We start from the raw sequence: 15481 nt of genomic DNA, 5'->3' as shown, positions 1-15481 counted from the left end.
GCAATGATTCCATGAAACAACATTAAATTAGCAATATTTAAAAAAATATAATTATATTACTTAGTGTTTTTATTGTTAAAAGAATATTTCTCTTTTTTTAATATTGTATACAAAAAATACATATAACCACTGTAAAGTACGTCTGCATCTGCATTATTTACCACAGATGAATGTGTATATTTCGTTAAGTTCCTGTAACATGAAACACGTATCGACAAGAACTGATAAATTGGAATACTACAAAATTTAAAACAATTTTATTTTAAATTTAAATTAATCAAGTAGCGCCTCAGTTGATAATACCAATACCAAAAACAAACCTCAACTAGTAAGTAGCAAACAAAAAACTTTTTTTTGTCCCCGCATGACAATGAAGATAATAACTGCGATAATTATGTTTAATGTTGTACAATAAAAATCATTATTTACATACAAGTTATCATTAAATTTCTTACATTGATATGCAAGACGACATAATATTTTACATATTAATTTAATATAATATTTATTTCTTATTTTCAGCGGATTTTTGCTGGCTCATGTATTATTGAAGGAATTCGATAAAACCCGTAATCGTGAATACAATGCAACTTTTATGAATAATTTGACGTCACTTTTCAAGCGAATAGCCAAAAGATTTATGAGGTAACTTTTAAATTTAATATTTATTATACACACATAGCGGTCAATTAGCACTATCGTATAAGACTAAATCAATAATATTAAAGTTTTTATTTATTGACTGACTGTAATATAAAAATATATTGTATGGTGTATACAAAGGTTTTATATGATTCTACGATATTTTAGTTATTATTGATTAATTTAATGAAACGCATTTTTTTTTAGTACTTATTCCACTTTTATTATTTAATAAATTTGAACCGGTTTTGTCCGCCTCAAAGAAACATTTTCAACGGACGAAACCGGTCCAAATCTATAAAATAATAAAAGTGGAAAAGGTACTAAAAAAATTGCGTTTTATTAAATTAATCAATAACGCAACGCAGTTCCACCATGAATTGACAGTTAACACAGTAAAATAAATATTAGACGCATGTTTCCGGTTATAAACCCATCGTCAGCTTTCAATATATTACTATATCTCGTAGAACTGTTAAAAACTTTATTTCAAAACCAAATATAACTGAGTTATATCAAGTAAATGCCAGTTCAAAATGACTAAATATACGTATGTGAATCTGAAAACAGTTTTACTATGTCATTTTGAATTTCTCAACCTTTCTTCAACCAATCATTACGTAGTACCTGTACTTACTACATTTATTTATAATATTTAGATGAAAAACCACATAAAACCACGAATAAATATAGAATAAATATATATAGATATAATAAAACTACAAAAAATGCTGCCAATTTCAATGCGCCAAATTTATAAAATAAAACGGTACATATTATAGTCCAAAATCTTTGGTAAATTGAAAAGATTCCCAACCTCGTGCACGTACATGCATGGGTGTAAAATAGCGTTTAAGTAGGTACGTGAATGAGGGAAAGAATTTGTCTCAGAAAGACTCTAGATTTCGAGCATGTATTATACTATTTTCGAATATATTATGTTCCCTGTGAATACTATAAATTTGAAAAATTAAATCGAATTGGATCATATTTGTAGAAGGTAGGTAGGTACATGTAACAATCGAATGGGAGCTAATTTTAGTATAGTAACACTGTCGAAACTCGATTTGATATAAATACAAAGGATTACAAAGTCTGTAGACAATTTTAGCTTTTATACAAATCGATGTTTTTTTTAAATATTATGAATTAGTAAAAAAAAATCAATTCGTTATCTTTAAGCTTAATATACTAAATAATATTATTATATAATAAACATAATAAATAATAAACATGACCATGCAGTAATCTAAGTAGGTATATATTATTATGTATGTAATAATGTGATGTGATCAGTGAACGAATTCACATGTTTAACATATTTTTTAATTTATTGTTTATCTTCGGATTTAAATAAAAAATATTTTTCTTCGTAATGTTTTTAGATACGTATTTATTAATTAGGTACCTATTATAACACTTTAAAACATAAATTATGAAGGAAAAATATCACATTGCAATTTTCCGTTAGATGCCACTAACAGCACTCTCAATTTAGATACAATAGATTTTTTGACAGAAAAATTTCGCCATTAAAGAGAAATATAACAATCAACCGAAGTTGGTGCGCCGTTTTGGTCTCAGCTCTTCATGACGTTTGCATTGAGATGATTGCTCCTTCTTTTCGATGCCATATCCATATACCCATTGACTTATGAAGACGCGTTGAAGCAATTCGGGCTCATCAATAAACTGTTGAGCATTTTTACACGTTTTATGCAAAAAATAGCAATAAACACTGCATGGCATGCGGTTCATCGTGAGTACAACAATCTTCCTAGCGATTTGACTTCGACCGCCTCAGATATTAAATAAAAGTGGGATAAGTACGATAAAAAATTGCATTTCCAACATGAATTATTGACAGTTAACAAAATAAAAGATTTTTTAAAATTCAGTTTCGAAATTTTCTGAATCACATTTGGACTCATCATTGGTTCATCTCTGTATGTTCCCATGAAATATCTACCTCTGTGCTACTAAAGTATTTGATTCAGCATTTCTTATATGAGTACTATTGACCACGGAATTTTCTCCAAAAAAACGAAAATTCATTCTACAAACATACAGACGCTTTTTAACGACTGTTTCATTTTTTACAGTAATTTTATTACAAGACGCCAACGATTATAAAACGCACCCCGAATAATTCAGAGACGTGTATTTGTTTATTGAAGATAAGCAAACAAATATGCGTCTTATAATCGATGCAAAGTAGCAATATTCATAATTCTCAAACGAGTATTTTCCGACTAACTCTCTTCAAGGCATGCTCGCCCTTTATTCTCTTGTAGCTCGTAGGTCACTTCTGCTCTTAAAGCATTTTTCGCTGCTCTCATAGTACAGTGGTATAGTTTCCAATTCCGATATTCTAGAAAATTAGATTTTTTATGCACCCGTCAATTAATTACATGCGTGGTCGCAGCCATGACATATTTTGGGTGAAAGCTGTTTCCTCATGTCAGGCTCACCAGGTACCAATAGCGAGGGCTGTGCGGCTGGTCAATGCACTCTCTAGAGATGTAGATATTTTTAGCGATGCATTATATATTCTGTTTTAAAAAATCTATTTTATTGTTTAATTTGTATTTTTTTGAGTTATTGTTTTTTTTTTTATTTTATTTCTTTTCAATAAAATTATTTTTTGCTTTGTTTTTTTCTCTCTAATTGATGTACTTGTACTTTTTATTCTAAATGTCATGTTGTGAACGTCCTGGATTAATAATTTGTCATGTACTCAACGTGTCTTTTTTTTTAAATAAATAAATAATTCAATATTTGAAAGATATTGATGAAAATCGTTTTTATGAATCGTCACATTTACCATATATTAAACACATTAAGGACAATACTAGGGTGAATTTGTAAATTTTATTAATATACCATAATAATATGATAATTCTATTTCCAGATTGAGTCCAGCTTATATGGCATCATTGTGCCTTACATACATAGTTGCCACGTGGAGATATCGCGACACTGCTTTTTGGTCAGGAGAAAATGATGATGTCCTGTGCTCCAAATACTGGTGGAGGAATATGCTGTACATACATAACCTTTACCCAAAGTCTGAAATGTGCATGTTCTGGAGCTGGTCACTTAGCAATGACATGCAATTCTTCGTAGTGGGCACGGCTCTTCTTCTTTTATCTAGAACGTAAGTTTAATTTATTATCAATAATGTGGTCACATTCATAATTCCCAAAACAATGAAAATCTTATCAAAAATATGTATTGACGACGAGGTATATGACAGATATATTTACACGTTTATTGCCATGAGACGTTAACTAATAACTTACTGGTCAGTCGAAATACAGAATTATTTAACTTAAAACGTATACGATGTCAAAATAAAATATAGGTATATTGTAATATCGTCTAACGTAAGTGTCATTTATTATCAATACTGTGTTAATCATATAATTTCTGCACCAAAAATAATATCAATTTATTCTTAAAAAAAATGCTTTTTATTTAAGATTTCAGAATTCATTAAGTAGGTATGTATTATTGATAATAATATATTATTTCTTACGAATACCTATGTATTTTGGGTCTCTGAAGTGACATGGTTAATCGAAATTCGCAACTTTTTCTATAGAGTCAAAAAACAAAATTATGTTTATAACGTTTAGAGATTTCAATTTAAATTCAATTTTAGGAATAAAATGCTTTAATATATTTTATAAGTGGCAGATCAATTTTACGCTTTTGATTATAATTCGTATTAAGATATGTAGAAACAACTTAACTACATATTAATTTTAATCCCTAAATATACAAATGGCGGACAAAAATAATTAGCATTTTAGGTACCTCCTCAGAAAATTGATCACACTTTTTTTTTGTTTTCGCCGACGTTTCAAGAACTATTCCAATAAGTAATAAGATAATATGATTTGTTAATAAACACAGGTTTTCAAAAAAAATTAGATAGATATTACATAATATACCTATCTGTCTTGATTTTTATCTATCTGTCAGTTCGTCTGTAACGCAGCATAGCACACACACTGCACCTGAGTAGTCGCATTACACTGCATAGTAGTAATGATGTCGTAATCAGGCCGGCGTGGTAGCTCTCTCATAATGAACTTCATGTAAAATACACCGGCTTTATCGAAATATATACCTACCAATCCATATTGGTATTCAAATTTGACGGGTTCATTAGCTATGAATATTGGTACCTTATATCGCTTTGCTTATGTTATTATTGTTAGCTCTATTTACAAGTTTGTTGAAACTGATACTTGGAATTTTTTATAGTAATATACAATTTTAATTTAACAAGCAAAAGATTTATAAGCTTAGAAATTTTTCACTCTATGAATTCTTAGTCCACGTATTAGTTTTCGAAAACTTGTTTAATATATTTTTTTCAATCATCCAAGAATAATCAAACAATTTTCATATTTTTAACCCAGCATTGTTTGAACCTTTCGATTTCAATAGCTCACAGTTGCTTAATTAATAAATTTGGAGACAAAGTTCAATTCAATATATAAAATTACAGGAAAACTACTGTATAATAAAACTCCTTTAATGGAGTGGTATGTCATCAAATCATTATATCATACAATAATAAAATATTGTATGACGCCTTTGTCAGTTTTAATGATGAAACTGCGAAGAACAAACTAATTCGCATATGTCAGCGACACACAACATTTTTATCAGTAGGGATAATGTACCTATTTCTCAATAAATTATTTGCGGACTCAAACAGGATACAAATATCACGGTAAAGTTACTTTTATATCCTCTTTCGAGTTTAGACATATTATTAGTTTACATTGTATTCTACATATTTACAAAATTTAACTCAGTGTAAGCACTAGTAAGATCGCTTGTGTTTCATGCTGGCAGCAAACAACGTCTTGAGATCGGGTTGTGTGTTTGTGGTAGCTACCCTTAGTATATCACTGTGGTTATCATTTTTCAAGCGGTTCTGTGTTGTGACTTCAGTTTCATGTGGGAAACTACTTTCACTACCTACTTACTTCATTACCAAGTTTCACTCTGAACATAGTATAGCCAGGTTATTATGGTGTGCTGAGATATTTTATTTATTCGGTGAGCAGTAGTCAATAGCTTGGTGGACCGCGGGTTATGCACTACTGAATAAGTAAATTCGTTTTATCTCATACGATGGAATCATAGATAAAAAGCAAAAAAAAAAATAGTACGTAGTATTTTGATTTCTACATGTCCGAAGTCTATATAATATTAGTTTTTTGTCAAAAACCTAATTTGGAAATCTTAATTGTATTTTTTTCATTTCAGGCATCTCAAATTGGCTGCAGGATTACTTGGAGGCATCCTCACAGCATCGTGTCTGTACACCGCCTACGTTGTATATCTCACAAATTTCATACCTTTGTAGGGTTATTTATAATGTTATTTTATTATACATTTAACTAAAAACTATTTTATTTTATTATACATTTAACTAAAAACTACACGGTTCTAAAGGTTAAGTTACACGGACTGCCCAACGTTGTCTTATAATATCTGACGCAAAGAAAATATATATTACTTTGACTGATGACTTTTAAAGCACTTAATGTGTGTGTTAAAGAGAAAACAAATTTTAATGAACGGAGACATTTAATTTGAATTTCCCTTTCAAATCTACTTACTGAGTAACATAATGTAATATTATTATTTAACTATAGGTAACATAAAAAGGTTCCGGACTACTGTGGAGGAAATCATGTTAAAAATTCAACTACATGCTAATTTGATTAATTTTAAAATGTGCAAAGTGTAGATAGTTTTATTTTTGAAACTGCGTAATAATTTACGTTAAATAAACTTAATAAATGGCACAACGCAGTGATGTATCCAATTCGCTCATAACAATTTGTTTATTGCACGTGCATCGTAGTATAATATGTCAATAAATTGTTAATTATTGTAGTTTTATTTTCAGATTCGATGTAATAGAAGCTACATTAGATGTGTTATACACTCCGCCTTGGATCAGAATTGGTCCATACCTTATCGGACTCATCGCCGGCTACATCTTATACTTATTGAAAGGAGAATTATCTCTCAATAAAGTAAGTACGATTAGTTTCATTGATTATATAAAATATATAGGTACAATCGGTACAATGCAGTTATAATTTTCACTATCATTGAAGCTATACTATGTCCATAGCACTCTTATCTTACTCTGCTATATCCACTATCGACCATCGGCGATGATTTTAGCATTTTTTTTTCATCAATACAGAAATGGAGTACTGATATCAAACCAGTCTCATTTTAAACCAGGATGTTCTTCTCAATTCTTTCTCAAAATTTATCTTGAATGATAATATACATACATATTTACATATATATTATTTTTAGAACCACAACAAGTCATTAGGGATGACAGTAGTATAGGTACTAATAGAAGTTAAACAATCACAAATACCCAGGGTTTGAGGAAATCACGTAAATATATCGTGACCTCACCTGGTCGAACCCGGAGCCCCCGGATGAAAGGCCAGCGCTTTACGCACTGGACTACGAAAGCCGCCTCAGAAGTTGTGTCCTGATATATGTACGTATGCAGTTGGCCGTATCATAGTTCAACATGAACTGTTGTACTTATCAGAAATAGATGACCGTCAAGTATTGAGATTAAAATCATCTCTAAATAAAACACTTAAAATACGTAATAGAAGTACGATTCCACAATCCATATTGACTAAATATGTATGTTTATTGATGAGATAGATTATAGTATTATATAAGCAGTATATTCATAAAACAATATTATTGTATATATCGTACATCTAATATATAAAAATTAATATTTGTGTGTTTGTTTGTTCGTATTTAATGCGCAGCCATACCGTTCATCCGATTGCGATAAAACTTTGTAAACTTATTGCTTGCACTTGCGGAAAGAGTATAGGCTATACTAATATATAAAAATGAATGTCTGTCAGTCTGTATGTCTGTCTGTCTGTGTGTCTCTCCCGTATGCGTTCCTATACCATTCATCCGATTGCGATGAAATTTTGGTAAGTGGTTGTATGTACACCCATGAAGGTTTCTGAATTAGAAAAATCATCATCTTCTTCTTCTTCTTCATTCTATCTTCTTTTATTCGTATGGTCCCTATACCATTCATCCGATTGCAATGAAACCTTCGTCAGTTGTTGTGGTAACACCCGCAATGGTTTTTGACTTAGTACAACCATCTTCTTCTTCTTCTATTCTATATTCTTCTATTCGTATGCGTTCCTATTCCATTCATCCGATTGCAATAAAATTTTCGTCAGTAATTGTGCCAACACCCGCGAAGGTTTCTGAATTAGTACAACCATCTTCTTCTTCTATTCTATCTTCTTCTATTCGTATGCGTTCCTATACCATGCATCCGATTGCAATGAAATTTTGATCAAGTGTTGTGCTCACGCCGCAAAGGTTTCTGAATTGATACAACTATTTTCTTTTTCTTCTATTCTATCTTCTTCTATTTGTATGCGTTCTTATACCATTAATCCGATTGCGATGATATTTTGACCAGTTGTTGTGAGCACGCCCGCAAAGGTTTCTGAATTGATACAACCATTTTCTTCTTCTTTTTCTTCAATTCTATCTTATTCTATTCGTGTGCGTTCTTATACCATTCATCCAATTGCGATGAAATTTTGACCAGTTGTTTTGCGCAAGCCCGCGAAGGTTTCTGAATTAGTACAGCCATCTTCTTCTTCTTCTATTCGTATGCGTTCCTATACCATTCATCCGATTGCAATGAAACTTTGGTGAGTTGTCGTGCGCACGCCTGCGAAGGTTTCTGAATTAGTACAACCATCATCTTCTTCTTATATTCGAATGCGTACCTACACCATTCATCCGATTGCAATGAAACTTTGGTGAGTTGTCGTGCGCATGCCCACAAAGATTTCTGAATTAGAAAATCATCTTCTACTTCTATTCGTATGCGTTCCTATACCATTCATCCGATTGCAATGACATTTTGATCAAGTGTTGTGCCCTTGCCCGCAAAGGTTTCTGAATTAGTACAATCATCTTTTTCTTCTTCTATTTGTATGCGTTCTTATGCCATTCATCCGATTGTGATGCAATTTTGACCAGTTGTCGTGCGCACGCCCGCAAAAGTTTCTGAATTAGTTCAACCATCTTTTTCTTCTTCTATTTGTATGCGTTCTTATGCCATTCATCCGATTGTGATGAAATTTTGACCAGTTGTTGTGCGCACGCCCGCGAAGGTTTTTGAATTAGTACAACCATCTTCTTCTTCTTCTATTCGTATGCGTTCCTATACCATTAATCCGATTGCAATGAAACTTTGGTGAGTTGTCATGCGCATGCCCACAAAGATTTCTGAATTAGAAAATCATCTTCTTCTACTATTCGTATGCGTTCCTATACCATTCATCCGATTGCGATGAAACTTTTGTCAGTTGTTGTGCGCACACCTGCGAAGGTTTCTAAATTATTATTATATACATTACAAAGTTTGTTGTTTGTTTGTTCCATCCAATTTTGATTTTTTTTTACTACATATTAATAACATTAATAACGTTTTCATATTTTGGATTCGATTTGAATTTAGTGTTCTTATGTTTGACCTTTACTCCTATTAGAATTATTTTCATATTGTCATATTGTATTACACAGATATTTTAATATTAAAAAAATAATTACCTCTTATTGTTTTTCAAATATCTAAGATAAATATAACCACGAAGCGACCCTGTGCGAAGCCGGGTACTTCAGCTAGTATTATATATTATTATGTATTTTGAAGCGTTTTCTTTGTTCTTTCAGTATGTCACATTAATGATATGGGTGATACATATATGTATTTTAAAGATTGTTCTTTGCTCTTTCAGTATGTCATATTGCTGATATGGGTGGTTGCACTATTCTCAAATGGTGTGACATTAGTTGGCATGACAGATAGAAACATCAGTTTTACCACAAGCATATTATACACACCACTAGCCAAAAATGTGTGGTCCCTCGGTATTGCATGGGTGTTAATTGCCTGTTCCACTAACAATGGCGGTAAGAAAATATTTTTTAATTAAACTCAATGAATACTTTAACGGCTCCACGATGGCTGAGCGGCATACGCGTCGACTTATAATGTCGTGGGTCCCAGGTTTGAATCCTGGCTCTGGCAAATACACATATTATTTTTCAGAGTTAAAGTATGGATCTAACAGGGTGAGCAAATGACCAACATTCATTTCTCGTAATAAAAAAAATCAGCTGTTAATACAAACCTTCATTCTATGGACTCCCATATTATGATCCTATTAAAATCGGACACAGTCAAAAGAAGAAAAGAATACTTAAACAAAATAGTGTTAGAATATCCATATTATTCTATATATATTTCATATCATATAATTATGTAATAAATAAGGTTATCAGACTTTTTACAAGTTTTGATTGTAAAAAATCGTTCAATGCTCTGGATTCGTATCGTGGGACTGAATATAAAATTATTGAAAAGACATAAATGAATTTTATCAAGTCAGTAGATATCAAAATCATCGCTCCGCTCCATTAACCAGAAGCACAACGCTACATCTGACCCACGTTAAGGAAGTTGTATAATTTACCCAGTAGGTAGTTAGGTATAAATCCTAAACGAAAAAAACTATAAAATTTATCTGTCATTCCAGGTCTGTACCAAAGATTTTTATCTCTGAACTTTTGGGTACCATTATCGAAGATATCGTACTGTACATATTTAATAAATCCGATAATCATTTACGCGATTGCTACCCTCAACGAAAAATCTTGGCAACTTGATGTTTCGACTTGGGTAAGTGTTGTTTTTTTTCATATTGATGCCCTACCGTTGACGTGGTTATAAGAATCAGTAGTAAATAATAATAGAGGCCCTCTATACTCTATAGAACAGTGACGGTTTTCCACGTAACAGGTGAGATGGTCGCTTCGTCAGAAAGTACCAAGATCTTAAAAAAATATAATCAAAAATATTTTTAAACCAAACCAAAATAATAATTTTCATATTTTGAGACCAAATCGCGAGTTATAACAAACGTTTTTTTTTGTTTGGGAGCATCCGAAACTGTAAGCACATTAAACATCTGTGTTATTGATTAATTTAATAAAACGCGAAATTTTTTAGTAGTTATTCCACTTTTAATAATTAATCTGGACCGGTTTCGTCCGCTTCAGAGGGATATTTCAACAGGTTTTTTTTGCGTTTTATTAATTAATCAATAATACAATGCAGTTTCACCATGAATTGACAGTTAACACAATAAAATAAATGATTAAGGAACCTTTATATGTATCTTAAATAGCAACAGCTGCATCATCAACATTGTCAACCAACCACAGTCGACTATTTTTTCGATTCTGTATTATCATTTATTTCAATTTGAAAAAATTATCATTTTCTACAAACATTTTACCATATTGCACTTGAAGTATGAATTAATAATAACTAGAACTAGGGTCGCAATTTTCAGTTTCATGTCGCGATCTGACTCTTGTGGGCCTTGTCACTAGCACAACGATTTTCTATGGATCTAGATTACCTCCTCCTTAAAATACCTCTACTTCCATCAGACATATTATTTTATTGCCAATATTACTATTTTCGGATTGTTTTATTATTTTTAATTTAGCACAGGATGTTATACAATTTTGTAAGTACCACACTCATATTATAATAGTGTCTATTTTTATTTTTAATATTTAAAAAATAACTTTTATTAAATAAAAATTAATTTATTATTAAACTTATTGTTTATTTTGCAGTTTTTATTCGGATCATCATTTATTTTTCTCTCATTTTTTGGCGGACTTGTATTATCTCTATTTGTTGAATTCCCAATTAATCAAATGATGAAAGTCTTTACCAGCTGTAAAGGTACAAAACAGTCGCCTGCAGATGTCATCTATATGGTACAGAACTCAATATCTTTACCATATAATATAGTTAGAACATAGATACCTCAAATATTGCATTATCGGCTCACATGCCCTGTAAAGGTATAAAATGAGAATTTATAGGAAAAGTGCCATTAATATGTCTCCATTTTTACATTCTAGAAATCAACATTAATTCATAATCACATAATTATTATATTAAATATAGGCAGGTATTATTCCTAACGCAGTCGTTTGAAATTAGCAATAAAACCACATTTAAATAAGAAGGTATGTACATCAGATATCCGTGATTAAAGTACCTTTTGAAATTATTATTTTGTCAATACAATTTAAATTTTAACATGAAATAACATTATATTAAACTTACTTAAGCTGGCGCTACAGACTACCGTTATCCAGAATCTCTATCTTGAGCTCTCCCTCTTCAATCGGTTACATTTTCATTGAAGTTGTCTCTGAACTATCAATGTACCTACTATTGTATTGTACTGTTTTGCTAAAAATACTAGTTAAATGCTACTAGCGTGCTCAGAATTTCTACTCAGTAGGGTAAAAAGGTCACCAGGAAAATATATATAACATTATTTTCTTTTACCAAAATATTGAATTTTCTAGCGAGTTTTTTATTATTAAAATTCAAACTGCCAAACTGATAGTTTTTATGTGCTGATTTTAATTGTATTTTAGTAGTAAATTTATATTAATAGTAAAAAAAAACATTATATTTTTCAATATGTAGCGATAATATTAACTCAATATGTATACAATAGTGTCAGTAATGATCATAGAATATCGAAAAAATTAAAAAAAAAAATGTCATTTTCGGAGAACCGATTTTAATAAACATCAATAATAATTATTCATTAGTATCATTGACATTGTTTACCTTGTAGATTAGATTTGAAACAAAGTTATTTATAATAATATTAGAATTAACAAACATATTTTTTTTCAAAACCAGAATAATTATTCTGTCAGTCAACGAGCCTCAACGAGTTAAACCTTTTTTTGAATTAAGTATATAATGTGGTCAAGTATTTTACGTCTAGTTAAATTATTGAATCCTCGCAAATCATTCAAAAATATTTAATTTTAAATATTATTTAGGGTTGTGGCAAAAAGGACGCCTAGGAATACACCAGGGATAAAATTGTACTCCAAGGACTACTACCCAATAGATGAAGATTCCAGCTCAGTGATATTAACATCAACTAACGTACTATTTAGGTAGTAGGTATTAATATAATGTAACATAAAAGTTTATTTTATAAAATTGAAATGTGATTTATTAATTTTAAATTTGTAATGTTTACAATCTATAAAAGATGTGACATAAGATTGTGAAAAGTATTAAGTATATCTTTAATAAGGAGGGAAATTGAACCAAATAAACAAAAAATAAATGAACGGCTTTTTATTACCGGTGAACAGACTCAACATATGTGAATAATAAAATAAAAAATAGTCATAATAATATGACGTTTCAGACTTTAACTATTGTTTGTTATATATATTATATACTTAGTAATAAATTTTTGGGTTGTCACCGCATGTTCTTCCACTTTCTTTTCTCGTATTTGTTGTACTTACAATATTAATATTAATAATATTATTGAGGACAAATGGCTACGTTTAAAAACAACATGGCTTTCGGCACTTTCTGCAAAATTCAATATCAAATCTGGGATTTCTGTTTGTCGCAGCGAACACAATTCCACCCTCTTTTTAGTCTAAGCATTATCTGTTTTTTGCTAAGTATACCATTTTTTAACAATGGCGTTCACATTCATATGCCCAACTGTTGTACACGTCAACCCATTATCTCTTCAGAATGTCTTCTGCAAGGGAATGGGACAACTGGACGCCAGGACAATAATTGGACGCCGCACGGTCGTCGACACGTATACAGAACGTTGACGAGGAATTTTAATCAGTTTCTATCTACTACTAAGTAGTTTTAATTCATTTTACCCTTAACGTAATGTTTTTTTATTGCGGATTGAGAATTACCATGTCTAATGCTTTATATAAAATAAAAGATTTATGTTGGAACTTAAACATAATATGCACGATTAAATCATTATTAACGTGTGTATATTTAAATTTTCGCCAACTATTAAATCATAATATAATAATTCAAATATAAATAATAATATTTTTTAAAGTACCTACCTATACGTACCTAACGTCTATTTAATTTCGAAGTGGGTGGCGTCCAGTTGTTTTGGAGCCAAATCGTCCTTGACCCCTTCTGCAATGAGCCCAAAAGAACTAAGAAAGTAGGAAAAAGTATAATAAAATGAATAATACGTTTCATAAAGATTACAAACTTTTAAGCTATAACTATTTTCCTATTTCTGCTTCAATTGATAATGCTGAATATTTTTTTTAATTGCTGATAAAATAGCGTTTTACGCGTCGCTTCCGTATTTTCCGCCGCCTTTATATATTACGTGTCAGCCAGGTGGGTGGGTTCCCTGAAAGTTTGGCAATGTTTCAAAGCTTGCGCCAACTGAATAAGGTTGGGGGTCACTGCGTTATGCAAATCAAGTTCTATAAGTAAGCTTAGGCCTACCAGCATACGCTGAACTTAAGGCGCAACCGTGCGATAAGGACGTAACTGTGTCATTATATCAGAAAAAGTGTGATCACAAATAACCAAAAAATTGACTGAATCGAGTAATAAACGCTGATGTGTAAAAATAACCGGTAGGCAAACCAAACGACGCTCGTTGTGACAAAAATGAATTCTAAAATAGTGACAGGAATATGTTGTGTTTTGTTATGTGTGTGTGTAAACGATTGCTGTAGTTTCGATGCACTCGATGGTTTGGAAACTCATTCCATATTTTATGGACTTGCACTGACTGCAGCCAACAGGAAAAATCCTGAAATTATTTGCGAGGAACAGTTGGCTCAATTGGAAAAGGGGGTTCGGAATCTCGACAGATGGGCCTTAAAAAGTATGTGAATGTGTATTCAAGTCGAATCTACAACTTCCTAGTACCTATATGTTTAGTCATTTATTATAGTAATATTAGAAAACAATCGGTATAATTTTTTAAAGTGTACTTTTCATCAACACAATATATTATATTAATCTATTACTGTTTTAAAAAAAATGTAATTAATATATAATATATATCAATTATTTAATTTCTGACACAGCTTGTGATTAAATTGATTATTTTCGTAATCTTCATTCAGGTCAATGACCCACTGGGGATCCGTGCTTCAGGAATCTTTATCCCAAACTCTCCGTTTCTCCATTCTGTTATACTAAACCTATTTGCGTTCCTCTTGAAGTTGTCCGCTCATTTTCTCCGGGGATGGCCCAGAGGCCTGGCCTAGTGCCAACTAGAATTCCTCCATAAACCGTATAGATAACTCTAAAATTAATAAATATTTATTATGTATGCATTATTAGTATGAGGAAAAACACAATAAAATGTCTCTTCGTCAATTCAATGACTCACGCTGTTTGATTTCTGTGCCCTCCGTGAGATGTATAAAGTAAAATATATAATAATAATACTATCGACCGAAAGTACTTGATGGAATTAGAATTTAAAATATACTCAATTCACATGTGTATCGAACAATGGCTAGCTTAGTTGGATAATGAAGATAATATAACTGTTGGCTGACAATGAAAGAGTAATTTAGTTTAAACTAAATGCCAACACAATAACTCTCTTGAAATATTCTAAAATAAAAATGAGAGTGTATAATGTTAATCCACATTTGCTAAATCTCATTTTATTGAACATTCTACTAGTTCTGTGGCTTAGGTTTAGGTCATCGATATGTAAATATGGAAGTCCATCCAAAGAATACCGTCCTCCCATATTTGAAAGTCGTTCAATCATTCATTCAAACATCAAAACATCGATTAAAAATATTTTGTTAATTTATCATCTAATGG

General features: G+C 31.1%; 1 protein-coding gene across 1 annotated transcript in view; it reads left to right on the top strand.

The window, feature by feature from the left end:
• Window positions 1–12941, top strand: part of LOC147071756 (nose resistant to fluoxetine protein 6-like) — a 31133-nt gene extending 18192 nt beyond the window's left edge. Inside the window, exons 7-14 of the mRNA XM_085947346.1 lie at window positions 523–645; window positions 3554–3799; window positions 5932–6027; window positions 6581–6710; window positions 9510–9684; window positions 10311–10453; window positions 11422–11568; window positions 12664–12941. Coding sequence (XP_085803472.1) covers window positions 523–645; window positions 3554–3799; window positions 5932–6027; window positions 6581–6710; window positions 9510–9684; window positions 10311–10453; window positions 11422–11568; window positions 12664–12687 — 1084 coding nt within the window. The 3' untranslated portion in view covers window positions 12688–12941. The remainder of the gene's footprint in view (window positions 1–522; window positions 646–3553; window positions 3800–5931; window positions 6028–6580; window positions 6711–9509; window positions 9685–10310; window positions 10454–11421; window positions 11569–12663) is intronic.
• The last annotated feature ends 2540 nt before the right edge of the window (window positions 12942–15481 follow it).

Source organism: Rhyacophila brunnea, unplaced genomic scaffold, assembly GCF_057557595.1.
Source record: "Rhyacophila brunnea isolate RB1 unplaced genomic scaffold, BYU_Rbru_1.0 scaffold_2, whole genome shotgun sequence".
NCBI lineage: Eukaryota > Metazoa > Arthropoda > Insecta > Trichoptera > Rhyacophilidae > Rhyacophila > Rhyacophila brunnea.
The sequence above is the reverse complement of the archived record's forward strand: the minus strand, read 5'-3'. Positions and strand labels throughout refer to the sequence as shown.